The sequence below is a fragment of the Eucalyptus grandis genome, chromosome 6, assembly GCF_016545825.1.
Source record: "Eucalyptus grandis isolate ANBG69807.140 chromosome 6, ASM1654582v1, whole genome shotgun sequence".
Lineage (NCBI taxonomy): Eukaryota > Viridiplantae > Streptophyta > Magnoliopsida > Myrtales > Myrtaceae > Eucalyptus > Eucalyptus grandis.
In genome coordinates this window covers 2,160,963-2,172,598 of record NC_052617.1, presented here as the reverse complement: position 1 = coordinate 2,172,598, position 11,636 = coordinate 2,160,963, and the positions used below count along the sequence as shown (strand labels likewise).

The following is an 11,636-nucleotide window of genomic DNA, read 5'->3' as shown; positions in this document are numbered from 1 at the left end:
CCGTTCTACACCGTCTTCGTTGACTGCGCCAACAGCCCTGGGGCCCGGTTCATCCATGCCGCGCTCGACATGACCGTGGCCGACATACTCTCCCCGACCTACGTCCCAGATGTCGTCCAGTCCTTCTTCGACCACGACCGGGCGATCAACCACGATGGCCATACCCTGTCCCTGCTGTCCGTGCAGGTCACCGAGCTTGCCGATGGTGTCTTCATCGGGCTCTCCATGAACCACACCATCGGCGACGGCACCTCCTTCTGGCTCTTCTTCAACTCGTGGTCCAAGATCTTCCAAGCGCAAGAAAAAGGCGCCGTTGATGTTGTTCCGCTATCGCGTCCCCGGCCCTGACCAGGTGGTTCCCGGAAACCATCCCGGCCCTTTTGCCTGCCTTACACAGATGATCCCTCGTCGTTACTCGCCCGCTTTGAAGCTCCCGAGCTCAGGGAACGAGTCTTCCATTTCTCAGCTGACGCTATCGCGGGGCTCAAGGCGGAGGCAAACCGGCAATGCGGCACCACCAGTATCTCATCCTTCCAGTCCCTGACTGCCCTTGTATGGCGGTGCATCGCGCGCGCCCGCCGCTTCCCGCCCAGCCAGGTCACAGGTTGCCGGATGGCTGCGAACAACCGGGCAGGCTTGACCCTCCTCTCTCGCCGGAGTACTTCGGAAACTCAATCACACCAGTGAGGACGGCGGCTAAGGTGGGGGAGCTGCTGGGCAGCGGTCTTGGGTGGGCGGCGCGACTGCTGCATACGGCGGTGGCGGAGCACAGCAGCGCAAAGCTGAGGGAGTGGAACGAGGATTGGATAAAGAGGCCACAGGTGTACCACCTGGACAAGACGTTCGATCAGTACAGCATCATGATGGGGAGCTCGCCACGGTTCGACAAGTACGGCAACGAGTTCGGGCTGGGGAAGGCCGTGGCTCTGCGAAGTGGGTATGCGAACAAGTTCGACGGCAAGGTCTCAGCCTATCCGGGCCACGAAGGAGGCGGAAGCATCGACCTCGAGATCTGCCTTCCGCCGACGACGATGGCACTCTCGAAGCTGACCCGGAATTCATGGCCGCCGTGACGGATTCGTAGGTGGGAGGGCCAAAGTCAACACGGCGGTCATGCGCAAGTCGAGTCAACACGCGTTAGGAGTTTGGAGGAATAAAGATTTGTTATTTGACTACGAATTTTAAGTTGACTCATCTCTTAACGTAATACCCAATAAATTATGAGTTTACATTCTATGTACGCTTGGTCCGGGAAAATTCCAAGTAAGAGCTGAAGTGTGGCCCTTTTCTTATGCCGCTTTTCAAGTTACTGGCATTTTATCCAAAGTTGTCTTTTACTTGCTTTCTCCTCCTTTTTTTTTCTCGGTTCTTCTTCTTCCCTCTTGCTCCAGTTGACTCTCCCATTCATCTTTTCTTATTCGAAGGCAGTCATTTCTTCATCAATCGCTCGAGTTTGCCGGTGATCGACGACGACGGTTTGGCATGGACTGAGCGTGTGTGATTTCCCAAAGAAGAGCAAGTCTCGTATGAAAAGGTCTGAAGCTTTAAGACAGTGGGCTCACTTGAGCCAAGAGCTGCGTTCTCTCCATGCCACTGACGAGGACCAAAGATGGATTCCGCCCAGATAAAAAGAAAACATAAAACACAAGTTTTTCCTCAGAAGATAAAACACTGATCTTTGAACATATTGGGTCACGGCCAGAGTAAAGAACTTCAATGAAGGGCTGCTTTATTAGTGTTGGGTTCTTCAGATTATGCTGATGCTTCCGCTGGAGTCCTAGGATAGATAAATCCATGTGGTGAGAAGAGGTGCCCCTTGGCCGGACCCCGTTCTGCTCACCCGCGGCGATGAAAACTTCCCTATTACAAATTCAATCGAATCATGCGCGTATCCCTATCGATTCTTTGGTCACGCTATGGATTGAGCGTGAAACCAAAAATATGTAGAGTCTAAAAGTGAGGTGACCGGCCTTTCGTAAGAGATTGAAGGCTTGTTTGGTAACACGCTCGGAAATAACTGATTTTGTTCTTTTGTTTTCGGGGAGAAGAAAAGAACAGAAATCTGTTTGGTAAATTTCTTGTTCCTCAAAATAAAAATCCATTTTTTTTGTTCTTGAATAGATTTGGAATAAAATCAATATATAGAAAAAAATTGGTTTTTATTCCCAAGAATAATTCTTAGAATCAAGTCTAATATTTTATTTTCTCTTCTATTTCCTTGTCTTTTCTCCTAGCCACAGTGAAGCAGACCTCGCGTGGCTTGGGTGAGCTGGAGCCTCATGGTGGCCAAGTGAGCCTCCAGCAAGCTCATTGGCCCTCACTCGATGGCCAGCGACCGGCCCATAAAGAAGAAGGAAGAAGAAGAAAAAGAAAAAGAAAAAAGAGAAAAATATAATAAAAGTATTAAAAAATTAAAAGAAATAAAAAATTAAAAGAAATAAAAAATTAAACCCACTTCTACCCGCTTTCGCCGGCCGCCTCGCCACCCTCAAGCGGATCGACCCCCCCCTCCACACCGTCTTCGTCGACCGCGCCGACAGCCACAGTGCCCGCTTCATCCACGCCGCGCTCCTTGACATGACCGTTGTTGGTAAAATATGGCTTCGTATTGGGTAGAACAATGAAGTCAGATCGTTAGAGTACTTAAGTCGGACTTTGAGGCGTGATATCACTTTCTTTAAGGATTTATTTGCCCCACAACGTTGCTAATGGTTACCGGCAAATTTCTTATCTTTGTCTTTCGAATAGAGGCAACTCTTCAAAATGTTGCAAAAAGAATAAAGACAACCTTTCGGGATAGGTTGTAAAATGAACAAGCACGTCTCAAATGTTACGTTGAAAAGACATAAAAATTCGGAATTAAATAAATAATAAATAATAAATAATCGTAACTTTTCATGAATAGTCGCATTGTTTCAATAAGACTTTATAATTAATTTTTTAAAGAAATAAATCCGAATTTTCAATAAATAAAAATAATGATCGTTGGTTAGTGCCAAATCTCGTCACGTGCGCACTCACATCTTTTTTGATGTGGGACAAGGCACATCTTCATTTGTTTTATAAACAAATTACCAACAATCCCCCACTTTTGTTTATAAAACAAAAACAAGAAATAAAATGTTAGAAATATACAGCCAAAATTTCCGTGAGATTAATATACATACATAAAGGTCTCTTTCGAGTTAAACCTTTACTTAGTATAAGTATCTCAAAGCCCTATCAAAGTGACAAGTAGCTCGGCTTTAAACTTGTACTTTTATATAATAGAACCAGACATACCACACATACACTAACCTCTTGTTTCAACGAGAAGTTCTATATTACTCCGCACTATTATGGCCTTGTGCTTGATCCTGTTTCATGAGCTCTCTAGAAAGCAACCCTAACTTTCGTAAGAAGCGGCACCACTTCTAAGCTCATATAGGTGAAGTATCTACTATGTGTTTCTGTTACTATCAACACATTATAAGTTTGTACTATACTTCATTAAGAATTCAATCCAACCTACAAAACGTAACAGACTATACTGACTTCTCATATCAGGGCTACGTCAATATCAAACAATCACATTCAATAACTTGTTCTTACCCATTAAACCTTATAACTAGTGATGTTCTAGAAAAATGTCGGGTTACCATTATTGGTGATTTCAATTAAATGGTTTCAGCCTCGTTTCTTATGAGGTCATTATTACCATATCTCTTGGTAAAGCCTTTGTCAAGGGATCGGCAAGACTATTACTTGACCTCACGTAGACAATTGTTATGGTACCATCTTTAATCAATTGTCTCACATATTCATGTCTTTAAACTAGTATGTCTAGACTTACTATTATATGTGCTACTATATGCTCTTACCAAAGTAGCCTAACTATCACAGTTGATAGAGAAATAAGAGGCATAGGACTAGGCCATAATTTGATATTCAACAACAAATTCCTAATCCATCAATATCTTTCCCACTTGCTACTAAGCAATGATTCAAGTTTCATAGTTGAGTGAATTATGCACATTTGTTTCTTGCTCGCCTAAGAAACAACACATTCACGTAATGTGAAAATCCATCTAGAAGTTTCATCTCCCATACTTGTAATCCAACTAGTATCGGTGTATCTTTATAATATAACCAAATAATTATTATAGAACAATCACAAATTTTAGGTTCTTTTAAAATAACCAAAAAATTCTAATAATAGCCTTTCAATGTTCTATAATTGGATTACTAGTATATCTACTCAACTTGCATATATAAAAAGTAATATCAGATCTAGTATAATGTATCGCATACATTAAAGACCCATAGCACTCACATTAAAAAACTCTCCACTAGTAATCAAATGGAGTACTTATATATTTGAAAACAAGATGTTTAAATCTATTCAACATCCTTTCCATGTAATCACTTTGGCTCAAAGGATAACCCCACTATTTTTTTTTTAATTTTAACACCCAATAAGGTATCTACTTCACTCAAATCTTTCATTTAAAATGAAAGTTAGATATATATATTTTTTTTAATGACTCCAATCACATTCGCTCCATAGTCCCCTTCAAATATCCCCACTTCAAGACTATTTTAAGAGGCATCCAATATGATAACGTATGTTTCATCATCATATCCAATTAATAATAAACCAAGTACAGAAATCCATACAAGGATGGGAAATAAGTAAATAGATAAATTCTAGCAATTTATACACCATCCCTAACAATCAAAAGCATGTGAGAACAGAAGCATACAACAAATAATTTTTCAATAGCTTCGCCAAGACAAACCGACGGTAGAACGAAAGATTGCCCCATTATTACGATGGTTCATCATTTCAATAAGATCTTTCGATTGTGTGTATCCAAATTCGTCAACAGAAAAACCAAAAGAAATGTTTACGAATTTTAGATCACTAAGAGAACAGTCAATCGAATTCTCCAATTTCTCATTCTCAGAAAGATCAAACAATAGTTAAAAAGAAAATTTTCCATAATGGGTCAACAACACCAATGCACGGAATGTGATATGATTCATTTCTCAATCAAATAATTTCCTCGCTCAAACTAGGAACTTAGATAGAGAATCACCAACCAACTTGCAGCGACCACGATAGAGATGAATGACACAGCCGACCAGACATGCATCGGCTTCTTGTCCTCGAGAAGTACTCACTTAGAGCTCCAATCTCGTAAACGTCCTTACGCACGGCCCCTAGAGCCTGCCCATGACGTACGAGTCCCTCCCGAAGTACTTGGGGGAGGAAGGAGTTCTCGTTGCCAGAGTTTGCCACACGATGTCCCCACAACCCTTGGCCAACTTCACGCTCATCTCTGCCGCTCCTTTCATGAATTCCTTCGCATGGTCCACCACATTCCTGATCTCTCCGACACTGCCGTCTCCAAATTCAATCATTTTTTTAATAACTAAAACAATATCCCCATGAGTTCACATATTTTGCAGCCATTTAGACAAATCTAGAATGTGACTCCTCGAGGCGGTAAAAATAAAAAATCAAAATTGGGCCATACCTGCGAAAGTACCTTCTACTTGATATGGATCCAAAATGCCAATCCCATGAAAAGAGATTAAAAGGCATCTTCAAAAATAAAAAAAAAATGAATCCATCATGTAACTGCCCCTTGACGAGACCGAGTTATTGAAGTGTGCAGGGACCCGGACAACACATTCTTGATAGTCATATCAAGGTAAGCCGCAGGGTCTCACGCATCTTTGTGAGGAGGGTGGATGAAATTTCCTCCACAGCAAACTGCTTCTTTACGACCTTGAAATTGACGACAATCATGGGCTTGAGGCCGGGACCAGCAATGACCCTTGACGGCCAATGCCTCATGTTACTCTGGACTGAAGGATCGCTAAATCTCCTCCCGAACAAAGATCTTGCACTCGATCTCATGATCAGAGTCTCGACATCCTCGAAGTCGTTTTTATAAGATGAGATGCCATCTTGCATGATATTTCCATGATGGATTTCGCATCGTGAGCAAGAGCCTCATTCATCACCTTTTGCTCCGGGAAATTAACGCTGTAATTCAATATTCCACCATTCTTGTCTTCTCCATCACAATAGATGCCGTCAAGATTAGTAAGTGTTGAGTCCCAAACCAAACATCAAATACAGAGACAAGACATGGCATAGCATTGGGCGCACACAAAAGACATAAAACACACCCTTATGACAGAACCAAAATGGACACAAAAAATAAAAATAGCGAGAGAGAGAGAGCCTGTAGATCTTCCTTGAAACTCTGGCCAACGGTGATGAGTGATGATTGTTGGCGTCGACTAGAAGCCATCGAGGAACAGACCTGTTGGGAAGTGAAAGAACCTGTCCACTTGCATGCGTCTGGTGCTCGCATCGCGCAATGGCGAACGTGGCCTCTTGCATCTTTATCCACGGTCAAACGTTGCCTCGAGATTTACGGCCACCCGTTGCCTCGAGATTTACTAATCGGCATTGGCAAGGGACTCGTTTCAACTGCTTCCTCAAGACAACGTTCCACGACATGGACGCCAAATATAGACGCTTGTCTTCTGCTAGGCGAATTTTTTATTTTTTATTTTATTTTGATGATCTGGGCCCCCGCAAGATATGGAACTTGTAACGTCAATTATAGCCGTTTGGTAGTTTCCCTTCTCTCTTCTAATCAAACACATAGCGTTCCGGGCAGGAATCCCAGACAAATTCTGCATGGCGAGCATGTAAATCACAGACTGCGACTCGGGTTCCCTCATAGCAAAGATGAAGTGCTTCGTATGTTCGGGAACCGGAAGTTTAAGGACCAACTCATTTGAAACTTTCAGGTCATCGGATTACGGCTTGGAGAAGGGCCGTAGAGTACGTAAACTCCAAAGGAAAGAACATGCCTTCAGGACCACATTGACTCCCTTCCACTTCTATCTAAAACTTAAGAAAATTCGTGAAGTTCATCCTCCCAATTTCTTGCATGGTTCACTCACAAGCCCAAAACAGAACTTCCTCGAAAGGATTCAGGGAATATATTCAGAGCAAAACTAAGAACAACAATCAACGTAGTCTTGGAATGAGAATAGAAATGATAAGGGATCGGAACATAAGAAACATCAAATGATCAGCGCACACCGCATTGCATCAAATCACACAAGTAAAATTGTTGCCATCAAACCAGTTTAGTATCACCATGTCTTGAGTAATGACTTTGATTCTCTGACTTCATTGTAGCAAAAATAAATCCTTAAAATTGTTGGTAAAATATGGCTTCGTATTGGGTAGAAACAATGAAGTCAGATCGTTGAAATGACTCAAGTCGGACTTTGAGCGTGATATCACTTTTTTAAGATTTATTTGCCCCACAACGCGTGCTTAATGGTCACCGGCAAATTTCTTATCTTTGTCTTTCGAATAGAGGCAACTCTTCAAAATGTTGCAAAAGAATAAAGACAACCTTTCGGGATAGGTTGTAAAATGAACAAGACGTCTCAAATGTTACGTTGAAAAGACAAAAAAATTCGGAATTAAATAAATAATAAATAATAAATAATCGTAACTTTTCATGAATAGTCGCATTGTTTCAATAAGACTTTATAATTAATTTTTTAAAGAAATAAATCCGAATTTTCAATAAATAAAAATAATGATCGTTGGTTAGTGCCAAATGTCGTCCACGTGGGCACTCACATCTTTTTGATGTGGGACAAGGCACTTCTTCATTTGTTTTATAAACAAATTACCAACAACCGTGGCCGACATCCTCTCCCCGACGTACGTCCCGTCCATCGTCCATTCCTTCTTCGACCACAACTGGGCGGTCAACCACGACGGCCACTCCCTGTCCCTGCTGTCCGCTCAGGTCACCGAGCTCGCTGACGGCGTCTTCATCGGGCTCTCCATGAACCACTCTATCGGCGACGGCACCTCCTTCTGGCTCTTTTTCAACTCGTGGTCCGAGATCTTCCAAGCGCAACAGAAAGGCGACGTCGATGTCGTCCAGCTATCGCGTCCCCCAGTCCTGACCCGCTGGTTCCCTGAGAACCACCCCGGCCCGGTAAGCCTGCCTTCCGCGGACGACCCCTCGTCGTTCCACCCCCGCTACCGAGTCCCGGATCTCAGGGAGCGAGTCTTTCACTTCTCCGCCGACGCCATCGCGAGTCTCAAGGCGGAGGCGAACCGGCAATGCGGCACCCCCAAGATCTCGTCCTTCCAGTCCCTGACTGCCCTGCTATGGCGGTGCATCACGCGCGCTCGCTGCCTGCCGCCCAGCCAGGTCACAAGCTGCCGGGTGATCTCGAACAATCGGGCGAGGCTAGACCCCCCCTCTCCCGCCGGAATACTTCGGGAACCCGGTCACGATGTTGAGGGCGGCGACGACGGCGGGGGAGCTGCTAGGCGGCGGCCTTGGGTGGGCGGCGCTGCTGCTGCATGCGTTGGTGGCGGAGCACGGGAACGCGAAGGTGCTCGAGTGGAACGAGGAGTGGATAAAGAGCCCGCAGGTGTACCGCCTGGATCGGACGTTGGGTCCGTGCAGCATCATCATGTCGAGCTCGCCGCGGTTCAACATGTATGGCAACGACTTCGGGCTGGGGATCCTGGGGAAGGCCGCGGCTCCGCGAAGTGGGTGTGCCAACAAGACCGACGGCAAGGTCACAAGCTATCCGGGCCGCGAGGGAGGCGGAAGCATCGACCTCGAGATCTGCCTTTCGCCGGCCACGATGGCGTCTCTCGAAGCTGACGCTGAATTCATGGCTGCCGTGACGGATTTGTAGGTCGGAGGAACAACACAGCACGGTGGTTATGTGCCGGTCGAGTCGACAGCCATTAGTTATCAGGATGAAAAATTACCGGTTGTGTGACTTGTAATTTTATATTAAGTTGATTTATTTCTCAATCTGTAGTGGATAAATTATGGGTTTTTCTTTTATTTTATGCTTTGTGTTTGAATTGATCCTCAGCCAAATCTTATTATTGGTTAGAAACCGTAGAGTAAAACATCATGATAACTTGTATGGTGGGCCAATCTAATATTAAAAAAATTCCGAAGTCGAAATATCGGGTATAGAGTATCGAAATTGAAAGATTCTATCGCATTTTTGCTTGCTACTGTAATACCGAAAGATACACACACGGCTTTCTATTTAAATTATTTTATTACAAAAATGTACTTTCCAATTCCATAAAAAAAACACACACACACACACTTTTAAGTCTTCTTGCAAATTATATCGGTTATAAACCGTAAAGTCTTTTTTAAATCTTAAATTCTCAAGTATTCTCTTCTTTTCTTTAGAAATAAACTTTCATAAAGTCTAATTTAAAAAAGGATTAATTCTCAATGTCTCCTTATCAGGGAAGGAACTTGCCCATGCAAATGAAAGTTAGGTTTTGATGAATCCACTTGGGTTCTTCATTCATGCGAAGCTTTATGAGTGGAAGCGATTGATCGAATAAAACAGACAAAAGGTGGACAACAATAGATGCCAAATTTATATGATTCGGTCAATGTAACCTATATCCACAAGAAGAGTAGCACAACTATAAAACAAGCAAATCAATGAAGATTATAATTACGCTCAAGCACTTAAATGCTCCTAGTGTTTTCTAATCTCCAATCACATCCGATATCTCACGTGATGTTTTACTCTCATAATTTTTACGAAATAATGTCTCGATCTCACAAAGAAATTATATAAAATTCTTACCACAAGAATTTAATCAGCTTCAAACACTCATACTCTAATCGGATGCAGAACAAAAACTCAAGAGATGTCCGTTTATTAGTTATGTTTTATTTGGTAATGTACCAAATAGTACCTTATCCTATTATTTTGTTTTTCGGAAAAAAAAATATAAATCTATTTCGTAACTTTTTTGTTTCTTAGAATAAAGTTATTCATGGAACAGAATTAAGAAGTAAAAAAAAAAAGTTTCTTTGTTTCTTGGAATAATTCTTAGAATCAAGTAACTTTTTTTTTTTTTTTCTTTTCGGCGAGGCTCGGCCTTGATGGGGCCCGGCAGTAGATAGATGAAGGAGAAGAAAAGAAAGAAAAGAAAGAAGGTAATAAATTCATTAAATAATTAAAAGAAAATGATCTGGACTAAAAAATTTTGAGATTAATGCCAAATGCATTTTTATTTAGAGAATAGAAATTTTAAGAATAGTATCAAATGCATTTCTATTCTCAAAATTTATCTAGGAATAGAATAAAAAAAAAATCCATTTCTGTCGTCCTTGCCCGTTCTTGTCCAGCTTTACCATTGCAACTTGAAGGAAATAAAAATACCAAACTAAAAGCTCTGTGGGTGTCGCATGCCGCCAAAACAGTAAGTTCCATGGTCCAGAATTCCGGCTTGTAGCTTGAAAGAGACCGAACGGGATAAAGCAAAACTACTGTTTGGGAAAAAGACGCAGACATAAACGACCCCTTCAACAGTGAAACATCACTTAAAGGACCGGCAAAGGGTTCACGTGTGGTCTTCAAGGGGGAATTTCCCTTTTCTTTCTTCACAGAGTTGGTCAAAAAGAAATTATGACCATCCTGGGTGTAACTTCTTCCATCACCTGCCACCCTACGGAAAGTGTTCATACGCTGCGGGTTTCTATCCCGGTAATAAAAATTTTAAAGATAATTCCAAACGTATTTTTATGTTTAGAAATTTATCTTGAGAATACAATTAGAAAAATTGTATTTTTATTTTTAATAATAGAATAATTATTAAACACATCTTTATTTTTCAAGTCCTATTTCCAACTTCTCCGTATATATACTTTTCATATTAGCTTTACTTGTGCAAGTTGAAGGAAAGGAAATAAAATACTAAACTAAAAGCTCTCTTTCAGCATCAAATGCCACCAAACAGTTAGTTTCAAGGTCCACAATTCCGACCTGTAGCTTGAAAGAAAACAAAAGAGATAAAAGGAAAAAACCACTAAAAATCTAAAATTCGGTCAAAAGTGACAAATTTACCAATTTTTTTTTTTTTTTTTTGTAACACGAAAACTTCAAATTTTACAAAACCGTGATACATTTATCCTACTAAAGGCATTTTCGTCTTATCCTTTATGTTTTTCCTTTTTCTTTTTCCTCTCTCTTCCCTCCTCTGGCCATGGCGGAGGGAAGTCGGAGTTTGGTGAGGGCCGCCCTCGCCGACGTTGGGCAAGGGTCACCTTCGGTTGGGTCAAGCAAGGCGGCCTCGCCGAGTCAGTGATGGGTGCCCTCGCTAAGCCCTCGCCGGCGTCAAGTGATGGGTGCCTCGCCGACGTCGAGTGGCCCTAACTCAGCGGGCGGCGGGCCCTCGCCAGACTTTTGTTTCCCTCCGTGACTCCATCATGGTCGGCGGAGGGAAGAGAGAAAATTTTTTAAAAAAAAAAAGTAAAATATCAAAATGCCCTATAACTTAGGATAAATGTGTCACACGAGATATAAGTTCGAGATTTCTTATATCACGAAAAAAAGTTTGTAATAGATATGTCATAATTGGTAAAATTTAAGATTTTTCGTATTACAAAAAAATTTTGAGATAAATTTATTTTTTAAATAAAATTTGGGATTTTTGATGATCTTTTATCATGATAAAGCAAGCCTACGGTTTGGGAAAAAAGATGCAGGCATAACAGTCCTTTCAACAGCGAAACGTTCACGTGGTCTTCAAG

General features: G+C 42.0%; 1 protein-coding gene and 1 pseudogene across 1 annotated transcript; both read left to right on the top strand.

Moving 5' to 3' along the window:
* The first annotated feature begins 471 nt into the window (after nt 1-471).
* Nucleotides 472-1,337, top strand: LOC120294585 (BAHD acyltransferase DCR-like). The gene has a single exon (XM_039314777.1). It carries the CDS (start codon nt 507-509, stop codon nt 1,071-1,073), a length of 567 nt encoding a protein of 188 aa, XP_039170711.1. The 5' UTR covers nt 472-506; the 3' UTR covers nt 1,074-1,337.
* A 6,378-nt stretch (nt 1,338-7,715) lies between these two features.
* Nucleotides 7,716-8,886, top strand: LOC120294906 (annotated as a pseudogene).
* Nucleotides 8,887-11,636: the final 2,750 nt, after the last annotated feature.